The sequence below is a fragment of the Chrysochloris asiatica genome, unplaced genomic scaffold (assembly GCF_000296735.1).
Source record: "Chrysochloris asiatica unplaced genomic scaffold, ChrAsi1.0 scaffold00039, whole genome shotgun sequence".
Lineage (NCBI taxonomy): Eukaryota > Metazoa > Chordata > Mammalia > Afrosoricida > Chrysochloridae > Chrysochloris > Chrysochloris asiatica.
In genome coordinates, this window is record NW_006408557.1 from 18962069 (window position 1) to 18985575 (window position 23507).

General features: G+C 52.7%; 1 protein-coding gene across 2 annotated transcripts in view; it reads left to right on the plus strand.

The window, feature by feature from the left end:
* The window catches only part of LOC102836547 (chromosome unknown open reading frame, human C20orf112), a 147237-nt gene that overhangs the window by 109434 nt on the left and 14296 nt on the right, over window positions 1-23507 (plus strand). Inside the window, exons 1-2 of one of the 2 annotated variants that reach the window (XM_006860696.1) lie at window positions 6371-6386; window positions 14662-14803. In XM_006860696.1, the coding sequence (XP_006860758.1) occupies window positions 14695-14803 (109 nt within the window). In that variant the 5' untranslated portion in view covers window positions 6371-6386; window positions 14662-14694. Of the gene's footprint in view, window positions 1-6370; window positions 6387-14661; window positions 14804-23507 lie in introns of those variants that run through there. The other variant, XM_006860695.1, reaches the window with a different exon arrangement.

Here is a 23507-nt window from a genome sequence, read left to right on the forward strand (position 1 = left end):
TCCCAGTAGATGTCACCTCTTCCAGGAAGCCCTCTTGCAGTCTCTCAGGCAGAAAACTTATGGTGGGGGCTGAGATCTAGGTGGCAAGGGTGGGCACTATCCCCACCAGATATTCAAACACAGTTTTTAAGATATAATATTGGGACAGGAGTAGACAAAAGTAATGGGAATTAAGGAAATAGGAATGGATCAGAATAGACAGTTCCAAAAATCATGGGAATTAGGGTATTACAAAATGGTCATTCAAATCAGTGGACAGACTAGTTATTTAAGAAGATAGTATTGGGCCAACTTCTATAGGCATTTGGGAGAAAATTAGCTCATTTCTTACCTTGCTATTTATATGGAGATAAATAACCACAGGCATGAAAATTTAAGTAAATGAAGCTATAAATATTCTAAAAGAAACTATAGATGAGTTACTTTTATAATCTTAGAGTGGAAAAAAACTTTGTTTTAACCTGAAGCCCTAAAAGCCCTAAAGGGAAAAAAAACAATTAGATGATATAAAAAAAAAATCCTATCATAAAATTAAGACACAAAAGGAACACATATTTTCAGACCACATGACAAAATACTAATTTCCAAAGTGTTCCTACCAAGAAGATAAATAACAATCCAAACAGAGAAATGGGCAAAGGATATGAATAGGTTGTTTTACTTTAAAAAAAAAAAAAAAAAAGTATAAGTAGCCAATAAACATGATACACATAAATATACACTCATTCCCAGATGAAGACAAAAGATTGCTAATATTAAACTCTGACAAGTGTGCAGTGAAACCGGAACTCCCAGATATTGCTGGTGGCAAAATAAACTTGTGGTAGAGCATTTGCAGGGAGTCCTGGGGTGCCGGTGGATCGCAAGGTCAGTGGTTCAAACTAAGGAGTTGTTCCTTGGAAACCCTGGAGTCAGAACCAACTCAGCGGCACTTTACAACAACAACAACAACTTAGAGCATTTGCAGAGAGGATAATTTTGTAAAATTTTAAAAATCTTGATGATGATAAGAGCTACCACTTACAAAGTAATTCTGGGGGAAAGGGTTAAAAGCTGTCTCATAAGGCACACCCTTTCATGTTCACAACATGCCATTGGTTGGTTATACCATTATACTATTGGTTTACATAACTATTGGATACACATTGAGACAGGACAAGAATCGAGATATTAGGAGGCGAGGCTCATTGTGGGCCACTTTGGAGGCTAGTTTCTAACTTCAAAGGGAAAAATGTGGTGGCAATTATGATGTAATTATCTTGTGGATTACATCCACATTATCTTGTGGAGGAGGAAACAGGCTTTAAAAGACATTTACATAGTATGTCTGAGGTCATGTGACTAGTATCAGAGCCAAAACTTAAACTAGTTTTGATTTGACTCTACTCTTTCTACCTACTGATGAAGATAAAAAACCATAGCCTTCAGTATGCATTGCACCGCAATGTAAAGAAAACAAAAATCCTCACCACTGGACTAATAAGTAACATCATGCTAAATAGAGAGATGGTAGCATAGTGGTTACGAATCGGGCTGCTAACCTCAGGGTCAGCAGTTCGAAACTACCAGCTGTTCCATGGGAGAAAGACGAGGCTTTCTGCTCCCATAAAGATTGACAGCCTTAGAAACCCTGTACAGGGTCGCTATGAGTCGGAACCGACTCCATGGCACATCACAACAAACAACAAAGAAAAGAAGTTATCAAAGCCTTCATTTTGCTTGGATCCACCATCAACACTCATGGGAGCAGCAGTCAAGAAATCAAACAATGTATTATTGCATTAGGCAAATGTGCTGCACAAGACCTTTTTAAATTGTTGAAGAGGAAAGATAACAGTTTGAGAACTAAAGTATGCCTGACCCAAGTCAGGATATTTTCAATAACCTCATATGCATGTGAAAGTTAGGCAATGAATAAGGAAGACTGTAGAATTGATGAATTTGAGTTATAGTATTGGAAAAGAAGTACCATGAACTGCCAGGAGAACAAACAGATCTGCGTTGGAAGAAGTTCAAGCAGAATGCTTCTTAGAAGTCAAGAAGGCCAGACTCTGTCTCTCATACTAAGGACATATATCATGAGAAGGGACCAGTTACTGAAGGACATCATGCTTGGTAAAGTAGAGGATCATTGTAAAAGTGGGAGACCCCAATGAGATGGATTGGCACCGTGGCAGGAACAATGGACTCAAATGTAACAGCAGTGTAAGGATGGTGCAGTGTTTCGTTCTGTCCCTGTGGGTTGGAACTGATTCCATGGCACCTAACAACAACAACTTTCTTTTTGACGTCCTCACTGGTGTCTTGCTCCTTTATAATTTCACCTGCCATGATGTATAAGTGTAGAGGAAAATGCACACCACTCATCGTGGTCTACCAGGCTCAGCATATTTGACCCTTCATGCCCTTACTTCCCTCAGCTTCTCTAGTCCTCCCCTGTCCCACTGTACTCTAGCCACACTGATCACCTTTCAGTTCCTCGGGGACTTTGACCAGCTGTTCTCACTGCTTGGAAGATTGTGCCCCCAGGTCTTCTCCTGTGGGTTTCCACCTTGGATGGGGTCAGGGGGTCGTGGTGATGGTAGGACATATATTAGCTTACTCCTGGAAGGGACCTTCTCTAAACTCTCAGCTCAGAGCCCTCTCTTGTCTCCATCCCAGCCCATTTTCATCTCCAACCTCCATCCCCACCTCACTCTTTGTCAATGGGATCCAATCAAGATTCATCCAGTGCATTTAGTTGCTATTCCTCTGTAGTCTCACAATTTAACATAGTCAAATTTGTAACAATAAGGACTTTGTTTTGGTGGGTTTTTTTGGTTTTGTTTTTTTTTTTTTTGACAATGAGATTTTAAAGAGTCCAGGATAGTTGTGTTGTAGAAAAGTCTGCCATGCTGGATTTCTTGCCTGGTGGTTTCCTCATGATCAGATGCAGGGAATGCATTTTGAGTAGCACATGGGGGGTGGGGGTGGGGGAAGGACATGACACAGATTATGGGGATTTTCCTCTTGCTGCTCAGGAGGTGGGCACATCATATCAGGTGGCCCTCCTTAGCTAGGGGTGTCTGCCACATGTCTCTGTTGTACAGGTACATGTTCCCCTCTGTCATTAATAAGTCATTTGTGGGGATAAATGGACTTGTTAATGCTTTGAGATGCCTGAACAATGTCTGCTCTGGTCACACTAGATCACGCTATTCCTAATAATAGCCAACTCCTTATTCCTGTGGCTAAAACCCCACTTGCTTAAGACACTCCATAGAACCTTTTTCTTGCTAGGTATCCATTTACAAAAGCATCACTGTTTACAGAGGCTGGTGGTGACATTAGGCAGTGCTATCTCCCCTGTTAGCAGCTAGGCACAGCTCCCCTGTTAGCAGCTAGGCGCAGCTTACTCTGCCATGCTTTCCCTGTCCTTTCCCCAACCCCCCCCCCCCCACAAAACTGACCAGGGCCAGAAGAGGGGACACATCAGTGGGAGAATTAGTGGCCAAGAAACTAGGTCACCCGATTCCTTGTTGGGACCTAGGCTCTGACTGCTTTAAGAATTCAAGGAACTGGTCCAGATGCACAAGGATGCTGAAAACAACCTGCCCAAGGTTACTCAAGGAGCCCTAGCTCCTGCAGGGATAAGGGTCTGGGAGATTTCCGCTTTCCCACCAAGGCTCCCAGCTGCTTTCTGTAGGTTGTGTGGAGCTGGGGCTGCTTTAACTCAGGGATGGTAGATGAATTCACATTTCATACCTACAGAAAGTCACTGCTCTGCCCTTCTGGGTGATGCTAGCTCTCTTTTATTAGCCAGATAGGAGGTAGGTTATCTGGGTTTAATTCCACCTTTGAACTTCAGTTGGATTTGGCTTTATATTTCAAGCCCAGATGTCCACCACCACTCAGGCCAGGCAGAACTGAAGGTCTCCAGAAATGTGGGAAGAGATTGGAAACCCTGGGCCTGAAGTATCTCGTTTCCAGAGTGCGGAGGATATAGTTCCCTGTTAGAAATGTCCACCTTTCCCCTGATAAACTGAAGAGCCCTGGCTGCTACTTTGTTCTAAAAATCCTGATTGGGCACTAGCAGGCACCAACATGTGTGGACATTTAGGTAATGAAGTCTGAGGACTGTCCGGCACCACTGAGGATGAGAAAGTGAACCTTTAATAGATACAGCTGGGAGAACCCACTGGTTTGAAAACATATTTGATTTCAGAAATAAAAGGTGCTAATGAGTCACGTGTTTAAGCCCTCTTTTGTAAAGATAGTGTGAGTTTTGCACTGACGGTAAAATCGTTAGCATGTGCTGAAGGAAGTCTGTGTGTGTGGTTAATTTGATGTCTTGTCATTTAAAATTTTTTTTAATGGATGAATACTGAGCGCTGAGCCTTGTACTGGTGTATTTCTAACTCGCACCTCTAGAGGGAGCTTTGTTTACCTCGGATTGTTCACAATGCCAAGCTTTCAGGGAAAGAAAGAAAAAGGCTTTTTTACAGAAAAAAAAAGTTGGAGGGTTAAAGGCAGTCTGTTTCAAAATTGCAAACAATCGTGGTGGCTGTCTCGTCCTCTCTTCACTGCTGGTTTCATTGTGAGTGAGTTGTAGCTGTAGCGTAGAGAACTCAGAAGAAATTGCCTTCCTCTTCTCATGTGACCAGAGGAACCAGGAGGTGGGATCGTTATTGTTTATATTTTGACCATTTTCCCACAGAGTTCCACGAGTGTCACCACACCCCCCCATCCCTGTTAGACCATAAGCCTTTCCCGAGGTTGATATGTTGTAACAGAAGATGTGTGTTGCGGCGGGACATCTCTGTCCCCTTCTTCCCCTAGACCCATCTTCCCGTAGGTGTCTAATTTGCTGTTTAGGGACGAGCGTGTTGTTTCATGCTGCGTCTTAAGATTCAAGGTTCCCCACCCCGCGACACCCCATCCCGTCTTCTCCTGCAACCCAAGCGGACTACTGAGAACTGTTTGTGTGAAGAACTGCGTTCTGATCCGTGTGGGTCTTCCCCCTCCCCCGATGCTGTCTTCGCGGACAGTGCGCGCTGGGTCTGGGATGGAGCATCATCCCTGGTATCATCCTATTACTGTACAACTGCAGCTAGCGCGCCGTAAGCTGCCGGCACACGGAGTGGTCTAGAGCAGCACAATGACCGACGATCAGGGTGGGGGGAGGGGAGAGGGGTGGGAAGGTAGCCCGGAGACAACCGACCGGCGCTCGGGATCACCAAAATGTTTGGGTCGAACAGGTGAGCGCAGCCGGGACGCTTATAGCGCCCGTCACCGGGGAGGAGGAGAGCAGGGGGGGTGTAAACTAAGTGGTGGGAAAGAGACAAAGGAAGAGTGAAGAGGCGAGACGGTGCGGAATGGAAGGAGGGGGAAGGGAGGGGGCAGCGGGTGGGCAGCGTGCCGAGGAACCCGAGCTTGAACTTGACCAAGAAAAGGGGGGGCCCTGGAGTGGGGGTGGGGGAAGCTAGCACAGAAGCCAGCCACGTGCCTGGCTCTCCCAGTCCGGGGTCTCGCTCCGACCGTCCGGGGACCGAACCCCCGGTTCCAGCAGCCCCGCCCAGTGAGGACCCGCACCCCGGGGAACCAGGAAAAGCGCGGGGTACAAGAGCTGCCCAGAGGCCCAAGGGCGCGGAGAGTTCCTGACGGTGCCTGAGTCACTTTTTTTGAGCCAAGTATTCCTCTTCTGGCCTGAACGCAAAGGGCCCACCGAATGTCCCCTCCCATCTCCAGACCCGAAGATCGCGGCCTTTGCAAGCAAGGGCTGGGCACGGACTCCACGGTAGCTTTTCCAGGGCACAGCCCCCTGCACGGCTCCGACTCAAAGCGCTCCCCCCTCTTAAGAGCGCTCTCCCTCAGGACCTCACGGCGGCGCGTCCTGCGCGCCCTCATACCCCCTACCTGGCCCGGCACCCCCTCCCTACTTCTCGGCCCCCTCCCCCTCTTTTCTCCTCTCCCTGGGTGCCGTCTTTCCCTCGCTCCCCCTCCCCCCCCGTGCCCACTCCTCCCTTTCGCTCGCCCCTCCACCTCCTCCTGCTGCTGCTCCTCCTACTCCCCCAGCGAGCGCCCTCCCTGCGCTCCCCTCCCCCCGGCCCCCGCCCCGTGCCCGGTCCCGCCCCCCTCCTCCGCCTCGCCGTGCCCGGTGCCCCCCTCTCCTTTCCTCCCTCCCGGCCGCGGCGCCGCCGCCGCCGCTGCCGCCACTGCTCGCCTGGGCCCTCCCCCTGGCCACCCCCGCCCCCGGGCCGGGCAGTGACGCGCCGCGGCGGTGCCAGCCCCTCTCCCCGGGCGGCCGCGGCGGCAGCAGCAGCAGCTGGAGCTGTGGGGCTGTCACTGCCGCCCGCCCGGCTCACTCGCATAACCCGACCGCCGGTCTCCGCCTCGCGCCAGCCCAGGTACAGAGTCCGGCCCGGGTCCCTGCGACCGGGCCGTTTCCGGGGCCCCCGGCTGCCGCCCCTTCCTCCTGCCGCCGCCGCCGGCCGTTGAGCTGCGGTTAGAGGGGCGGGGGACTGGAGGGGGTCCGGGGAGGGGGACATGGGGAGAGCTTTCTGCACCCGGGCTGAGGAGGGGGCGCGGGGGAGCGGCTGCGCCCTCGAAGTGGGCTGGGGCGCCGGGTGGGGTGCGGGTGAGTGTGACCGAGTGTGAATGAGTGGTGGGGGAGGCTGCACACCAGGGGCCGCAGGGTGCTGGAGAGGTGTGCCGGTTCCGAGTGCCAGGAGCTGCCAGGCGCACCCCACTCCGGGGCTGTGCGCGCCGCCGGTCGTGGGGGGCGGTGATTGTGTGCGCCGCGCCGCGGTATTGTGCGGCGACCACACCGTTTGCAGCGGGCTCGGCTCCGCGTCCCGAGGAGGAAGGCGTTCGCAGGCGGCGGGGTGGGGGCCGGGCTCCGGGTTGCCGCCACGGCCGCAGCCAGGAGAAGGGAAGTGGACTGTGTTTGGGGATGTGAGGACGGGAAGCGTTGAGCGCCTGGGAGGGAGGGGCTCGCTGCCGCGGCGCGGGGACTTGAGACGCGGTTTGCAGAGTTGAGCCCACTTCGGCAGGCCCTTGTCCTTCCCTGAAGGGACTCGGTGACCAGCTCAGGTGTACGGTCCGCGCGGAATCCGCGGGCGTCGTCGGCCCCTTTGCGTAGGGGCATTCCTTAATGAAGGGAACACACAGCGATGGGGGCAGAGGGGAAAAGCTCGCCGGAGTAAGGGCGTGCGTCGGGGTTAAGTTGGATTTACACCTTCGCCCCGCTACTCTCCGCTCTCCACCGCGTCCTCTAGGACCGGACGCTTGGGCGGGTAGTGTGCAATCCGCATTTTTATTACAGCTGCTTGGGTTCAGAAGCGACCCCCCTCCCGTCTCAATCCCCACCCGCAGCTGCGTTTGTCCGAGCCCGTTTGCCCCTACCGGGCCACGCTTCCTAGGGGAAGTTCTCATTAAGCTTCGTTAATTAGCATTATTCCTGGAGAAAGGTTAAGGTTAGACCGTCCTTTTCCTTATCGGGAGGCCCACCCCTCCTCCCTATTACCCTTTCTCTCCCTCCTTCTCCCCAAGAGCACAAAAGCACAAAAAGAAAGTGTGAAGAGGAGCAGATCAATGGAGAAGCCACAAACCCATTAATTCAAATGGAACCTTTTTTCCCTCTAAAACATTGATTTTTCTTTCTGTCTGCTCTGAGGGGAGATTAATAACCTCCTGATTTCACCTGAAATGCTGTTTGGACTCTGATTCCCTCCTCTTTCTGAGGAGGATTGTGGCTTGAATAGCTTTTCCCTTGAAATAAAGCAGTAAGTATCCCAGAATCCGCTGGAAACCCCACCCTAGGTTTACCCTGGACTTCTAGGTAGAGTGTAGAGAGGTGTTTGGGGCCCTCACTCAATTGCTATCTCTGGATGGGAGAGGACCCTGGGAAGAGCTGCCTCTGGGTCAGGTCAGGAGCCCCATCACACATAAAAGACACCAGTTCTCTGTTGTGGGTTGGTCAGGGGAATTACCCATTTATGGCCTGGGCCCCAGCGGTCAGTTAGTCCCCAGGTAGTAAATTGCCCCCTCATTGGAAAGCCATTAGGGCCCAAATGTGTCCTTGAACAATATCAAGCTCCTGTCTGATCCCAGATCAGGCTGGCTTGAGAAGAGTTGAAGACAGCACCGCCTCCCACACCCACTGCTCAATCCCATTCAGCACCCTCTGCTGAACAGCAGGAGCTGAGCACCCCAGGGCCTTCTACCTGCAGAGGCTGACATGGGGAACTGTAGCCTTAACCACCCTGGGGCCACGTGGAGCTGGATCGTCCCTAAGTTGCTTAAGAACTTTTGTTTTTTCTTGGAAAGAAAGTCTAGCAGGGATTAATTCAGAATGATTTCCCTCCAGCCCTCCCTTTGCCTGGAAGAACCCTATCTGTTGAGGCTCATCTCCACAGCCTCCCCTTTCAAGAGACCCTCGGTTAACAGCAGGGGCTGGGGTATCCATGAGGCTCTCATGCTGAGGGGTGCTGGGAAAACAGTCAGTTGCCTTTCCTAGGAAACAAAAGCCTGTTTTATACTAAATACTTCAGTGGGAAGGTGTTGAAAATGCTCAGTCCCAGCATCCAGGCATCCATAATCATAGGGACAACAGAGCATCCACATGTGTAATAGGAATATGTTTATGACATGCACTCTGTGTGTGAGCATATGCGTGTGCATGCGTGTAAGAGTGTGTGTTTGTGTGTGTGTGTGTGAGAGAGAGAGAGAGAATAACTAAAATGTGGTAGATGATTGGCTATGTTTCAGCCTTCCCTGCTTCATATTTCCCAGAAGAGCTGTGTCTGTATGACTAGAGAGCTGAAGAGGTCTGTTAGCAGGAAGGAGTGGAACAGTGTAGGGAGTGTCTCCCCAGAAGGCTGGCTAGCTAGCCTCCTCTCCTTGTGGCCAGGTGGCTGGGTTTTAACATAAAGCAGCAGCCTTGAGACCCCCTAACCCCTAGAAGCTGTGGCTCAGACCACCATAAGATTTCATTTGTGCAACTCCTCCCCAATAAGGATTTGTCCCCTTGTTGCTGTAGATCCTGGGGCTTTTTTTCTTCTGTTAATAAGCCATCTGATGAACCACAGTGGTTAAGTTGGGGTCAAATGCGGTTCAGTACCTTCTTGGCATGTTCAGAAGGCCGTGTGTATAATGCTTGCTGACATGGAGACCAGGGGAAGAATCGCCTGGTGCTGGAAGAATTTCCAGGGTTTGTAAGAGGCCCGCAGGTGCACCTGAAGGAGGTGTTGGCCAGTCCGGCAAGAAGCAGCTCCACGCTCTTCATCTTGGTTCCCACCTGCTCAGGAGAGAGCTGAAACTGGGGCAGCTTCCCAGTGCCTAGTCTTCTTTCCAGAAGGACCCTCTCGGGAATTCGACCTGGGGAAAGGGGTCTGTTTCCTGTCGGGGGCCCAGAAACACACCTCCTGTGCATCCCTGCCCCCGCTCTTCTCTGAAATACACACCAGGGCTCCTGGTCAGAGCTTACGGCTTACAACAGCACAAAATTCTCAGTACATCCTCCTCTTCTTTCTCAAGGCAAGTGGTCGAGATAGAGTTACAGCTCTCAGGAAAGGCCTGGAAAATATTGTGTGGGGCACGCCCCAGGATCCCTCCCATCCTGGAGGATGCAAATGGCTCAACTTAGAGACACTAGGAACCCAGTTCCAGAGAAATTGACCCCAGCTGTAAAATAATCAGGTTACTGATAGCACCTGCCATAGTTACAAGCCATGGATACAAGCATACAGGAGGGTTTTCACCGTTTCCCCTCTGGTCTCCCATTTTCTCCTCCTCCTGGACCCGCCAGTGTTTGTTGCAGAGGAGGTAGGGCCTTAGAACCTGGGTGGAGAGAAACTGAACCTGCCCGTGAATTTTGGACTGAAGATAAGAGCAGGAAGGGTTTGGTGGCTCCTCTCCCTTCCTGCCCAGAGTCAGGGCTCTCAGTTTGGGGTGTGTCCCAGGACTGACTGGGTTTTGCCTACCTGCCTGCCCCAGGATGCATACCTCTTCCACAAGGGCGCTTGACCCTATTGCCCCATGACCTACAGTGGCTCAAGTGCTTTGATGTAAAATAAATGATGGACTTCTGTCACCAGGTGGCAAAGCGACCGGCTTCAGGGTGTCTGAGGGCAGAATCGAGAGGGGCCCTGGGGCAAGTGGTTGGCCAGTCATCTGGCGTTTGTGGGGTTGGGGGCCAAAAAGCAATGGGTTGTATACACACTTATATTTCTGAATCAAAGTTTTATTTGAGTTTGTTTACAGATAGGGAGAAATGAATGGACCAAATTCCCTTGAGATTCCAGAAGGGAAAAACGAGATGTGCCTGATGTGCTTGGTCCACCACCACCACCACTGGCAAAGCCTTGGGTCTCCACATAGACTTGAGACCCAGCTCCTCTCCAGCCCACACGACTGCTTCTTGAGGTCCCTCAGGACTGGGGGTATATTTTCCCCCTCTGCAGTAATTAGCTGGCCGAAGCACTTGACTTAGGGTGTGTGTGGTTGGGGGGGTGGGAGGAGCAAGGTTGGGCTGTGTGACTTAGGTTATAGTCTGCTCTTTTGCAGCTGGGGGGCTTTGTGCCCCTGAAGAGATGGGGGTGCCACTGTGTCCCGTGAGTTGTGCAAAGGCATCTTGGGCAAGTGTCTTTCTCAGGATAGCCCTGAAGATGTGGTGTTGAAAGTTGTCTGCAAAAGTTTGAAATGTACTACCATTTTTTTGTTGTTGTTGTTTAAAGTTAAGTGTAATAGATGTGATTTCTCCTGTGAAAAAAATCACTTTAGCAGTCAAGGTATTGTTGTTGTTGTCATGTGCTGTTTAGTCGGTTCCGACTCATAGCGACCCTGTACAGGTTTCTGAGGCTGTACATTTTTATGGGGCAGAAAGCCTCATCTTTCTCCCACGGAACAGCTGGTAGTTTCAAACTGCTGACCATGAGATTAGCAGCCCGATTCATAACTAACAGCTGGTAGTTTCAAACTGCTGACCATGAGATTAGCAGCCCGATTCATAACTAACTACTACGCTACCAGAGCTCCTTAGCCAAGGTGTTGTTGTGTGCCGTGGAGTCAGTTCCAACTCATAGTGACCCTGTACAGGGTTTCTGAGGCTATAAATCTTTATGGGAGCAGAAAGCCTCATCTTTCTCCTGCGGAACAGCTGGTAGTTTCAAACTGCTGACCTTGTGGTTCGCAGCCCAATTCGTAACCACTACGCTACCAGAGCATCTTAAAGCTCTCTCTCACAAAACTAGGGTTCATGTGGCAGAACCTGGGACCAGCAGGGAAATTCACTAGGCAGGAGCCATAGTCAGAGATAACTGGGAAGGAGATTCCATAGCTGTTACAAGTGGATCTGAGCTTTCAGCTGGCCTCTTTCCCTTGGTAATAAGATCTGGAGGGCAGGACTCTGCCTTAGTTGTCTGTCATCAGCACATAGTAGATGCTCAATAAATGTGTCACATCACTGAAGAGAGACAGTGAGCCTGAGTGTACGTGTGTGCATGTGTGTGTGCAAATAGAGCTTCACCCCCTTGATTTCCCTCGGTTTCTATCTTGAGACACTTGACCTTTTGACTGAAGGGAGGAAGTATGTGAAGTGACCTGTGATAAGAGTTCTGGGTGCAGATTGTCTGGGTTCATATCCTAGCTCAGTCACTGTGTAGGTGCCCATGGGCAGTTTGATGCAGAGGCAGATACCAGGCCCACCGTGGGTACCTGTTTTATGGGTCTGTTGCAAGGAAATCTCATCAATCCTTGCCCTAAAGCCCCAGGTATTGAGAAGCTAATGTGAAATAGGACTTGGGGGGTATGATGGAGAGGTGTCATTTTAGGGGACAGTTCACTGATCCTCCAGAGTGGCTCACAACTGCAGGAGGGAGGTATTGCCAAGCAGCATGCTGCCACCCACCTGCCTGCCCACCAGAAGCCAAGGTTCAGGTTTTCATATGGCCTCCATTCAAGAACTGTGCGCAATGGGACTAGAGCCCTTAATTGGCAAATTAATGTAGCATCCTCATTAAACACCAGCAGCATGCCAGGCAACTCCGTTGATTCAACAAGTCTTGCTGGCCTTGTGGGGGATTCAGAGAATACCCCGCCTGGTCTGGCCCCCACTTTGAAAGGGCCTGATAATACGTTGACATTCCTAAATTCCTAAGGGAGGCATTGCCTGAGTTCATGGTCCAGGCAGATGGAGAAGAAATAGGGACAATGAGCTAGATGAATGGAGAAAGAGGGATGTGTGCTTGGAATTTGGGTTGTGGAGTGGACCAGCAGTATGGACAATCCAGGTTAGGGGGCATCATGGGTTTGGACTTTCAGGTTTTTCAGATCTGACTTTGCCATTTGTTACTTTGTGACCCTAAGCAAGTGCCTTCAGTACTTGGAGCCTCGGTTTCCTTACCTGTAGAAAGAGCTTTTCATTGTATCTACCTCTTGGCCTGTGAGAGGAGTGAAACTAGATGATCCAAGTGGATTGCTTGGCGCTTGGAGAACTTTGGCCTCCCCTGGGATTGTCTTAAACCTGCCTGCCCTAGGCTAGAGTGTGAGAGCCTTCAGTGCCGCACCCAGCACTTCTGACTGTTTTTGGCTCCTCGGTGAGGCTGGTGTGTTTAGAGGAAACTCCATGACTTTTCTGGAGCCAGGGGTGGCAGGAACAGCCCTGCCCTTGTTAATGTGCGCCTTGGGAGGGAACAGTCCTGTGCAGCCCAGACTACTCCCGTCACCGTCTTTGGCTCACCCACCTCCAGCCACAGTGCTTTCCATGTGGCCCCTGGAGCCCACCAGCACGTGTCTGAACCATGCCCGTGAAGCTTTCCTCTCTTCCTGCAGCTTCTGCTCAAATATCCCTGGGCCAGCCAGGTTGTCCTTGGCCACCTGGCTTGTGCATCCCTCCCTTCGGGCCAGTCTTCCTTTTGTTTGGTGGCTCTCATTGCCACCAGGCATATATTTTTCTCCCCCACTGCACAGAGAGCTCCACCAGGTCCAGAACTCTGTCCTGTCTATACTGGGATTCCCCAGCACTTAGAAGGGTGCTTGGCACATAGTAGGTGTTTAGTAAATACTTGTTGAATGAATGGACGGCATGTTTGAAATAGGCAGTGTCTTATCAATACCCTACAACAGGAGAGGTGTCTGACCTCAGTCATGACTTCAGGCCAGGTCTTCTGAGCACAGCATCCCCTGGGCCACCAAGGAAGACCTGGGGCCCAGGCAAGATCAGTGTGCAGAAGAGTAGCTTGTCCAAGGAACCGTCCCCCTCACCTGCCAGCCTCCTCCCTTCTCTCTTTGGCCCCGTGGAGCTTTGTACTTGTTGGACCTGAGTGAGAACACAACAAGCATGAATGTGCGTGAGTGTGTTTTCACCAAAGGAAGCCTGTGGGAGAGAGGCGGTCGGGACCTGTGGGGCTAGTCCCTGAGGCACTCAGTGACTCTCTGGGGAGCCCAAAGCTGGGCAAGGCGGCTGTGGAGGCCTGGCTCCTGCCCTGGGGATTCACCCTGGAGCTTGCACAGAAGCCGTAAATTCCAGGAAACTCCCTAGCAGCCTGGTGTGGGGGGGAGGGAGGCAGGCTAATCCTGGGCTGGTTCCTCTGTAGCACTTGGAGAGCAGATGTGTCTGCCTCAGGGACAGCAACAGAAGAAAGTTCAAACCAAAGTGTGTTTGCTCACTAGAAAAGCGGGAGCCCTGGAGGAGGGGCTCCAGCAGAGTCCTCACTGGGGCCCCCAACAGGGCGATTGTATCTTACTGAGGGGAGAGGGGAGGGGCGAGGCCAGGGCTCTAGGGTGTGGGAGCTGCAACAGCAGGGTCATCTTTCTGGCGCTTGACGGCCAGCTCCCTAACACAGTTGCTTGCTGCTTCTGAAAGAGGCCAGGCCTGGAGGAGGTGGGGTCCCTTCCTGCTGGAGGGCTGGATCTAAGGAGCCCCGCCCCAGGGGTTCCCGGATGACTGGCCAAGGGAGGCAGGCATAGTCCTCCTGTCCAGCCTCCAGAAGGCTGTCCGGCTGTGTGGAAGGCCCTGGCGGCCCCCCAGGCCGCTCAGCTGAACCCCCTTTGTGGTCTAGTCTGAACCCACGCCTGCCCCACCCCCTTCCTTCTCTACACTTCTGGGGTTGGACTTTCCAGCTCTGGAAGCCACCCAAGAGCCTATCTTTGAAGCACAGCAAAGGTTAGGAAGGAGGAAGACAGAAATGTCCTCTGGGCCGGGGGAGTGGGAGAATGGAATTCTATGCATGCGCCACAGGAGCTGGGGCGCCAGGCTCTGTGGGGGCTGTTGGCATAGCCTCATGGGGGTCCAGCATAGCCTGTTACTGATCTCTGGCCTGCCATTCCCCATGAGGTGAGTCCTCTCCCTGAGTTGTGGGCAGGAGTGGTGGCCCTTGTTTACAGCGCTTGGTTCAACCTTGGCTCCCCAGGGTTAAGAGCCAGGCCCTGCTATCCGCCCTTACAGGATGCAAGACCTCCTAATTGTCTTCAATTACAGGCAGTGTGGCCCCACAGCTCTGGCTTCTGACAGGAACCAGATCTGAGCCACTTCCATGGGGGGCAGGGGAAGCTCCATCCAGCCCTCACTGCAGATTTTTGGTGTCTGGGTGCATGGCCTCAGGGTTCATCCATAAGGCAGGTGGCTGGAGCCTGGCGAGCACCCGTCCCTGTTGAACGCCTGCTTTCTTTGTCCCTGTTCAGGATGAGACTTCAGTGAGCAGCGAAGATTTTGATATGAACGACTCCACATGGATGTCAGCTGACCCACACCTGGCCACCAGCCTGAGTCCCAGCCAGGACACGAGGATGCGGAGCCCACAGAACCTTCACAGCCAAGAGGAAGGTAAGTGTCCCTGGGGGAGGGAGGGGCTGGCAGCCAGGCCTCAGGTGCGTTGTCCACTCCCTAGGAGTGCTCAGAGTCTGGTCGGACCCCACTGCTGCCCACTGCTCCCTCGGTTCCATCTCAGGGCTGTGTTGCCCTCAGCAGGGCAGGCAGTCTGACAGGACCGCCATGACTGTTTGTTTATCCTGATGCTCAGAGGCTTGTGGGATATGGATTTCCAGGTTATCATGATTCGGGTCGGGGAAGACTAAAAATGTGCCTGACCCAGAACATTCTGGCTGCCCAGCATGAGAACAAGAGCTGTGTTTCTGAAACTCGCTTCAGGGGCCATAAGACGGGTGTCCTGCCTGCCCCCTAGTAAGTGACCAGCAGATACAACTGGCCACAATTGGTGTGCCTCCACCCCCCCTCCGGAGATGATGTGGCCCAGCTGAGGACTCTGCCCTTACCCTGGCCCCCTGTCCTCCAGAGGCCTGGAATGCAGGGTGATGGTGCTTTGCAGCCTCCTCTGGTCTCTTATAGATCAGAGCTTCCTTCTTGCGGGTGGGAGAGTTGCTGGGGTCAGGAGTCAGATCCAAGGCCCCCAGAGGCTCCTCCAGAACTCCCCCATGGAGCACCCAGCCTCATCTTGGTCTTCAGTGTCCACACAGTTCCATGTGATCCTTGTCAGAGGCCCCTGGAAGGGTGCTGATTTCCAAAGAGGTGATTAGGGGTGGGGGAAAAGCTGAAGCCAGGCCTGGAAGAACTGGGGTGTTGAGCTGCAATTAGGAGAGGTTGAAGGTCAGGGCCTGAAATGCCTGAGGGAGGTGCAGGTTTAAAAAGGGGTGTAATGTTAACTCTGAAACCGGCTAGCCTTAAAGAGTAAATAAGGGGCAGGAGCCTCACTGTTTGGGTCAAAGTTCGTCTCCATGGCAGAATCCCAGAGCCTGCCTCCCGACTGGTCTCTCAGTCCTGAATCTGGCTTTGTCTGGGAGAAGCCCCAGCCCAGAGGTGGCCGGCTGGGGCTGGGGCGCCTGGGGAGTGGTTCTAGGAGGAGTGGGGTGCGCGTCTGTCTCCTGGGAAGAAAAGGCTTTTGTGCTTTGATGCCTCATGAGGTCAGCACGACCCCCTCGTGCTGCAAGCCTCCGTCCGGGACCAGCACCCCTCTCAGAGTTCCCACGGGGTGGGGACCCAGAAGAGGGTGGGGTCTGGAGGGGGCTGAGACTGGGAAATGCCCAGTAGCTGACCCTCCTGCCTCATTTGAGCTGATTGAGGGCCACACCCAAAGACCACACTAAGGGCAGAGCTAGCAAAGCCCAGTCAAGGCTATCAGTTTTACCTTCCCAAGAAGGATCCAGAAAACTAAACAAAAGCCAGACTGGTAGGCTTGAGCTGTTGCCGACCAGTCTGTTTGGACTCATAGCAACCCTGCAGGAAAGGGTAGAGCTGCCCTAGAGGACTTCCCAGGCTATAAATCTTTACAGAAACAGACTGCCTCCTTTTTCCCTTACAAAGTGGCTAGTGGATTCAGACCACCAACTTTTCAGTTAGCTGCTAAGCACTTTAACCACTGTGTCATCAGGGATCCTTTGAGGAGCTATTCTGATGGTTTTCATTTCCCAGAAAGTCTCATTATGAAGTTATTCCTCACAACTACCTCTGGAGGTTAGCTGTCTGCCAGAGATTCTTTAGGTTTGGAATTTGGAGGACTTTCCGAATCAGACAGTAGAATGCGGTGTTTCTGTGGGGGTATCAGGACTTCCTAAACATCAGATGCCTAGACTGGGGGAAGCAAAGGGACTGGTGGGGTCATATGGTGGGCACTACGAGGGCTGCTAACCTCAAGGTCAGCAGTTCGAAACTACCAGCTGTTCCGTGGAAGAAAGATGAGGCTTTCTGCTCCCGTTAAGATTTGCATCCTCGGAAACCCTGTACAGGGTCGCTATGGGTCGGAACCGACTCCACGGTACTTAACAACAACAGGAGCCTGGATGTGGAGTTGGAGGGGCGGTGAGGAGGGGAGCCGGCCTGACCCTGGGTGCTGGGGCTGAAGCAGGTGGGCCTCCCGACAGGACAGGGTGTGTATCAAGGCGGGGTGGGCAGCCAGAGCTGGAGACAGTGAGAACAGTGTTGGCCATGATACCATCAATTTAATTATTTAATCAGAAGCTGTTTCTAATGTACTGGCCAGCGGCCGACCCAGACCCAGTACAGGGGGACCCCAGACCTTGAGAAGGCCCAGCAGCCACCCTGGTCCTTGAAAATCTCCCCTGATCTCTCTGGCCTGTTGATGACTGCTGTGTCTACCCAGAGGGCACAGACCTGGCCTGGGGTCAGGACACTCCCAACTCTAAAGGCAGATGGAAGAGACTCAGGAGCTCACATCCCCTATCACTAATGAGAGCGCCGCACTCCTCCTTGCCCTGCACAGCCCTGCCTGGTCTCTGCTCCCAGCTCCACTGCCTTCATCATAGCAGCCTCGCCTGTCCCCACCCCTCTATGGATGCAGGGAGTTGGAAATGTCTGTGAGGCCTGGGTTCCCTCCCTGTCCCTAGACTACAGCTGAATGCCTGGCGCACTGTGGGTGCCTTCTGAGTAGTTGTTGCCTGAATGAGTAAACCAAACCAAATCCATTGTCATCAAGTCGATTCTAACACATGGCAACCCCACGTGTTTCAGAGCAGAATTTGCCCTCCATAGTGTTTCAGTGGTGTGATCTGACAGAGGTAGACTGACAGACTTTTTCCCATGGAGTAGTTGGGTGGGTTCAGGCCAACACTTTCTAGTCAAGGGCAGTCCCTTGCACCCCCCAGACACTTGTGCCTGAATGGATATTATTGCAGCATGCAATTTGTTCCTAAGGATTCTGCCTCAATCTAAGCACCAGAAACTTGGAACTCCTGAGGTACTGCTGAAGGACTGTACCCCTCTGTTGATAAGTGATACAGCCCCAGGGCATGTGACAGGACTTTGTTCTCCGCTCCATCTCCCAGGGGGAAGCTGGAGCTCAAGGCAAGGTTCTCAGAGGGGCTGAGGCTGAGCTCCCCTCTTCTCTGGCAGGCATCAGGCCACATCTGAGGCTCCTCAGGAGTTGGGTGGGGAGTTGAGGCTTGAGGCTCCTTGATGGGTCCAAGCGGAGCTCTGAAAGCATTGTCAGTGTCTGGGAAAACACCTTTTGGGGATGGAGAGAGGGTGCCTGGGAGAAGCGAACCGTTGAGACTTTTCTCTGAAGGCACAGTGTAGTCTGAGCTCGAGGTAGGACTGAACACAACGGGTCAGCCTGTAATTGTGCCTTGATCTATGAGATCTTGTTTAACACCCACCTCTTCCCCAGTCCTGGTGTGGCGCTGTGGGTTAATGCGCTGGACTGCAAAGTCGTTTTGAACCGCAGGGTCAGCAGTTCAAGCTCATCAGCTGCTTCTTGGAAACCCTATACAGGGTCACTATGGGTTGGAATCGACTTGACAGTACTTGACAACAGCAACTTCCCCAGAAGACCCTTCACTCCCTCAGAGCCAGGAGCCCAGCCTTCAGCACAGGGCCTGGCCCTGAGCCAACACTAGGGAAAAGTTTGAATGAGTAAATGAGTGAACGAATGAATGCAGACAATGTGGGTATTCACCCAAGTAGGAAGACTGGTGGGCCTTCTGAAGGTCAGGTCCACAGGCAGGTGGGGTGGGTGAGGAGTCGCCCCTTCTATTTCCCTTGCTCTGCTTCCCCAGGCCTCTTCCTCAGCCTCTTCCTCTACCCTTCCTGAGCGGAAAGTGTGAGGCCTGGCCTCCCAAAGGGGTGCTGGGGGTGGGGAACGGACATTACTCACTTCCCAGGCAGACAGAAGGCCAGACAGGAAGCTGGCACCAGGGAAGAGCTGAGGGTCCTGCTGGAGCCCCTGTCCTATCCCTGAGGGGTACTGGGCAGGAGCCGAGTGGAGTCCTAGGGAAGTTGGAGCTCCCTTCCTCCAGGGCCCTGGAGCTGGCAGATTAGATGGTTGCAATTGGGTGCCTACCTCCAGAGCCCATCACCATGTCAGGGGGGACAGAGGCTCTGAGGGCCCTGGCTTAGGCCTTCAGCACTCCCAGAACTCTTCATTCAGGTCAGCCTCGCAAACAATGAGTGCCTCCAGCCTGCAAGGTTCCTTGCTGGAGCCCCAGTCCGTGCCTTGAGGAGCCTGTGGTTTTGTTGGTGAGGGGCAGGCACATGGAAGACAGATCCCTGTAGGGCGGGCACCAAAGGAGTCCTGGAGGTGACGTGGGGTAAGCATCAGGCACCAGCCGCTCCATGGGAGAAAGATGAGGCTGTCCGATCCCATACAGGCTTCCAGCCTGGGAAGGCTCTTTGTCTTGTGTCCATCAGGTCACTGTGAGTCAGAATGGACTTGACAGCACTATGCCAGGCTCTGAGCTCTGTGAGAGCAGGAGCTGCATGTGTGTGGAAATGGATTGTATTTCCCCCTAAAGGTCCAAGTGTTCATTAGAGAAAAACTAGGAGAAAAATATGAGTATCAAAAAATATTTGTTGTTGTTGTTAGGTGCCATTGAGTCGATACCGACTCATAGTGACCCTATGCACAGCAGAACGAAACACTGCCCGATCCTGGGCCAACCTCACAATTGTTGCCACGCTTGAGCCCATCAATGCTGCCACTTTGCCAATCCAACTCACTGAGGGTCTTCCTCTTTTTCTCTGATCCTCCACCCTGCCAAACATGATATCCTTCTTTAGCGACTCTAATCAAAAAATATTAGAAAACTTTAAATGCCGGTATTTGGGAGCATATTTTTTTCACACTTTCCTATGCATATAATCAAAGCTTCATTTTCGTAAAAAGCATAATGGAGTCATGTAGCGTTACGACCACCTTTTTGTTGACCTGAAAGTGGGCTTCAAGCCTGTAGGCATGGCTCTGTGACTGCCCTAGCCTTGAGGAGGAGACGCTGTCTCCAAGGGGATGCTGCCTGTCCAGACCCCATAGGGAGTGGCTCTCGCTGGCCCCAAACCAGCACCCCCCACGTCCCCGTGAAGGACATGTAGGTCCCCATTTTTTGTGATTACAAATCATGATTGAGACTCTGCCCAGGACCGGGCCCTCCCACGGATTAGGTGCTCAGCGAGTAACCAAGGACAGCACCTTGGAGGAGGTGTGGGGCAGAGAATTTGAGGCTAAGCCAGACAGAAATGGACAGGCTGAGGGGTTACAGCTGTGAGGCACCCTGCAGGAAGATGCTGGAATTTTCTGCATCACACATATCCAAAAGCTCCTGATGACCTCAAGTTTCAACCAGGAAAGGTGGGCAGGGAGGCCACAAGTCTGGCATGCCATAGGACTGTAGGTGAGTGGACTTCTCTGAGGCCAAGCTTTGAGAGGGCTCTGACCACCCTTCCCTGCGGTGCAGTCTCAGGCTAGTTGCTCTCTGTCTCTGAGCCCAGCTTCTGTCTGTAGCATGGTCTCAGTGACCTCAGGAGTCTGTGTAAGCAGAGGACTCACACAGTCCTAGAGTCGGGTCCTCCACCTCCCTGAAATGCAAATGGCAACAGCAGATTAGTCAGCACTCACCCATGGGTGGCCAGGTCCTGTCTCCACTGCTCCCCCTTGCTGTGTGGCCTTGGCAAATCATGTCCCTGTTCTAGACTGGATAATAAAAGAATAGTGCCTCTCCGGACTGCTGGAGGATTGGCACGTCTGGTGCAGGGCTTGGTTTCAGGGCTGTGCGAAGGCCAGGCAGACCAAGGGGTCCCAGATTTCTGAAGGCTTCACTGGGCACCCTTCTGCCAGGGCTGCCTCCTGATCTGTCCAGTCCTCTTCCAGTGCCCTCTGCCACCAGAGTTCCAGGGGTCCTGACTTGAGTTTCTTCCTGTGTTCTCAGCCCCGGAGCTTGATTTCTTAAGAAAGGGTGCTGGGCTGGGAGGGCCCTCCGTGTCAGCTAGCCCCCTGGACATGCACAGCGTGCCCTACTGCCACATACTTCAGGGCCTGTGAGAGACCCTGATTCTCCCCAGACCCTGTCTTTAGAGCATCAAACCCTCGAACCCATGTTGGTGGGTGCTCTAGTTCAGGCAGCCATGCTGGGCCTAGGGGACGTGCTGTAGGCAAGGAATGGGAGCAGGTGGTGCGAGAGGCACGCTGGCTGGCACTTCGTCATTCACCTATGTCGTGGCAGCCTCTGTGCTCTCCTGTGGGGGGCTCCCCATCTGGGGTTGCAGCTCTCCCTGCACCTGAGGCATGGTCCCTCACGGTTCTAGTTGGACAGTAGTCCTGGCTGCTGATGGGAAGTGGGGGAATTGTGGCCCCTTTACTGTTGGCCTCCTTGGGATGGCCTCTGAAGTAAAATAGATGTAAGATAAAATTTGCATTTTTAAAAAAATTTTGCATTTTTTAACTATTGAATTATGGTCACAGTGTTGTACATACAGCTCTCACCACCGTCTGTCCCCCAAAGTTTTCATCACCCTGAAGAACTGTGCCCACTGAGTGCAGCACGCCTTACTTGGTGGCACCTCAGACACTGCTTTGTTTTTAGCAAATTGAAGGTTGTGGCAGCCCTGCATGGAGCAGGTCATTGAAACCATTTTTCCTAATGCTCACTTCTTGTCTCTGTGTCACATTTTGGTCATTTTTGCATTATTTCATACTTTTCTTAATACTGTCGCACTTACCAGGTTGCTGTGTAGTGTAAACATAATGTATCTGTTCACTGAGACACCAAAACAGTTATGTGACTCGCTTCATTTAGATATTCACTTTCTTGTAGTCTGGAACCAAACACACAGAACCTCCAAGGTATGCCTGCAGCCCTCCCCTCCCCTTATGACACATGATTGCGACCCCGTCCGTCCCCAGATGGAGCTGGAACCCAGGTCTGGGTCTCCTGCTCAGGCTGCAGGTGAAATACTGCCTCCTATCACAAACACTGTTGGCTCCAAATGTCCACAGTGGATGGAAAGGAGCACCAAGTCCTTACCCACCACCTCTTCACCCTGGAATGGAGCTGGGTGGCAAGTCCTTGCCAGGATAGGTTGGGGCCCTGGGCAGTCCCAGGTCACCAGAAAGTGCCCCTCATCAGCTGGGCTACAAGCGGCACAGACAATGCTGAGCTGTGTTGGGCCCTGCGCGTTTTGGGGTGAGAAGCTGGGAGATGGTACAGAGAGCCCCCTGTATCCAGCACAGCCTAGGCCTTGTCCAAGCTGCGGGGTCTTCTGCTCCCATGGCTCCCAGATGCCAGGTGAGGACAGTAGAGCAGGACAGGTTTTGGGGGCCTGAGAAGGTGCAGTACACATGCTCACACAGAGAGAGGGAGAACCCCCACTCACCCCTGGGAGATTGTCTGAGGGCTTTTGATGCCCCCTACCCTGAGTGTTCCATGCCCCCTCCTCAGCCCAGCTCTCCTGAGCCAGGGGAGGGGTGCAGGAGAAGGTGCTACCGCCCTGAGCCTGGGTAAGGGAGACTTTCCCAGGAACCAGGAAGTGACGGGGCCATGCTGGCGTCATCACCCTGACCTAATGACTGGGATGCACCGAACCCAGACCAGCTTCCTGGAGGCCTGGATGCCACACACACATATACAGGTTCCGGGCCCAGGGCCCTGCTGTGAATCATTCACACATGGTGGCCAAAGTAGCTCAGTCTACTTGCAGAGCATGTGATGGGGCCAGTGGGCAGCTTGGCCAGAGCTTTGCACACTCAATTAGCACTTTTTTTCTAGCTGTTTCTGCTTGGCCTAGTGGGTGGGGCCAGGGAGAAGGTTAGGCCTGGGAGGACACAGACTCAGACCCTCCATGTTAAGGGTGGTGTCTCCCCTGGGAACCCCTGGCCAGTGCATGCAGAGGGAGGGGATTCAAAGGTCAGATGGGGTGGGCAGGGGACACAACCCCGTAACAGCTGTTGTCAAGTGCCGTGGAGTCGGTTCCTACTCACAGTGACCCTGTAGAGGACATTCAAGGAGCAGCTGCTGGATTTGAACTGCTGACCTTGTGGTTTGCAGTTTAGTACTGATCCTACAGTGTCACACCAGGAGTCCTAGCCCCGTAGTTGCTGTTGTGAGGTGCTATAGAATCGATTCCAACCCATAGCGACCCTGTATAGAGTTTCCAAGGAGCAGCTGATGAGCTTGAACCACCAACCTTGCAGTTCAAATGACTTTGCAGTCTGACGCATTAACTGACAGCAGCCCCATAGTACAGGTGGGCAAATCAAGGCCTAGAGATGAGCTGACCTTGGAAAATACTTTTCTAAGAGGTCTGAGAGCACCAGGGGTGGTTGGGTGGTGTTTTGAATTGGGTCCACGTGGGGGCTTCTGCTACCTGCTGTGTGGTGTAGTGGGGGCCCGAGAGGTCCCTCTGGGAGTCTCCAGGTCCAAATGATCCTGTTGTGAGGGGTGCCTTAGTATGTACACTCAGTACCCACCCAAGGTAATGCCTCTCCCCTGTGTCTGCCACCAGACCTGCTCTCATCTTGTGCCACCTCGGAGCGCACACACACACAGAGCCAGCTCCACCCTCGAGATCACCTGCCCTAGGCCCAGAATTTCTTATCTACAGCTGGGACACCTGCCTTGGGAGCCAGGACCCTAGGGTCCTGCAGTGAGAGAAATGATTTCAGTTGGGGGTGGAGTGGGGTATAAACCACTCTAGGTCTGCGCTGTCTAATCGGGGAACCTCTAGCAGCTACGTGTGGAAGACGCTATTGCCCACTGAGGTGCACCGTGTGTGCAAAGCCTATCCTGGATTT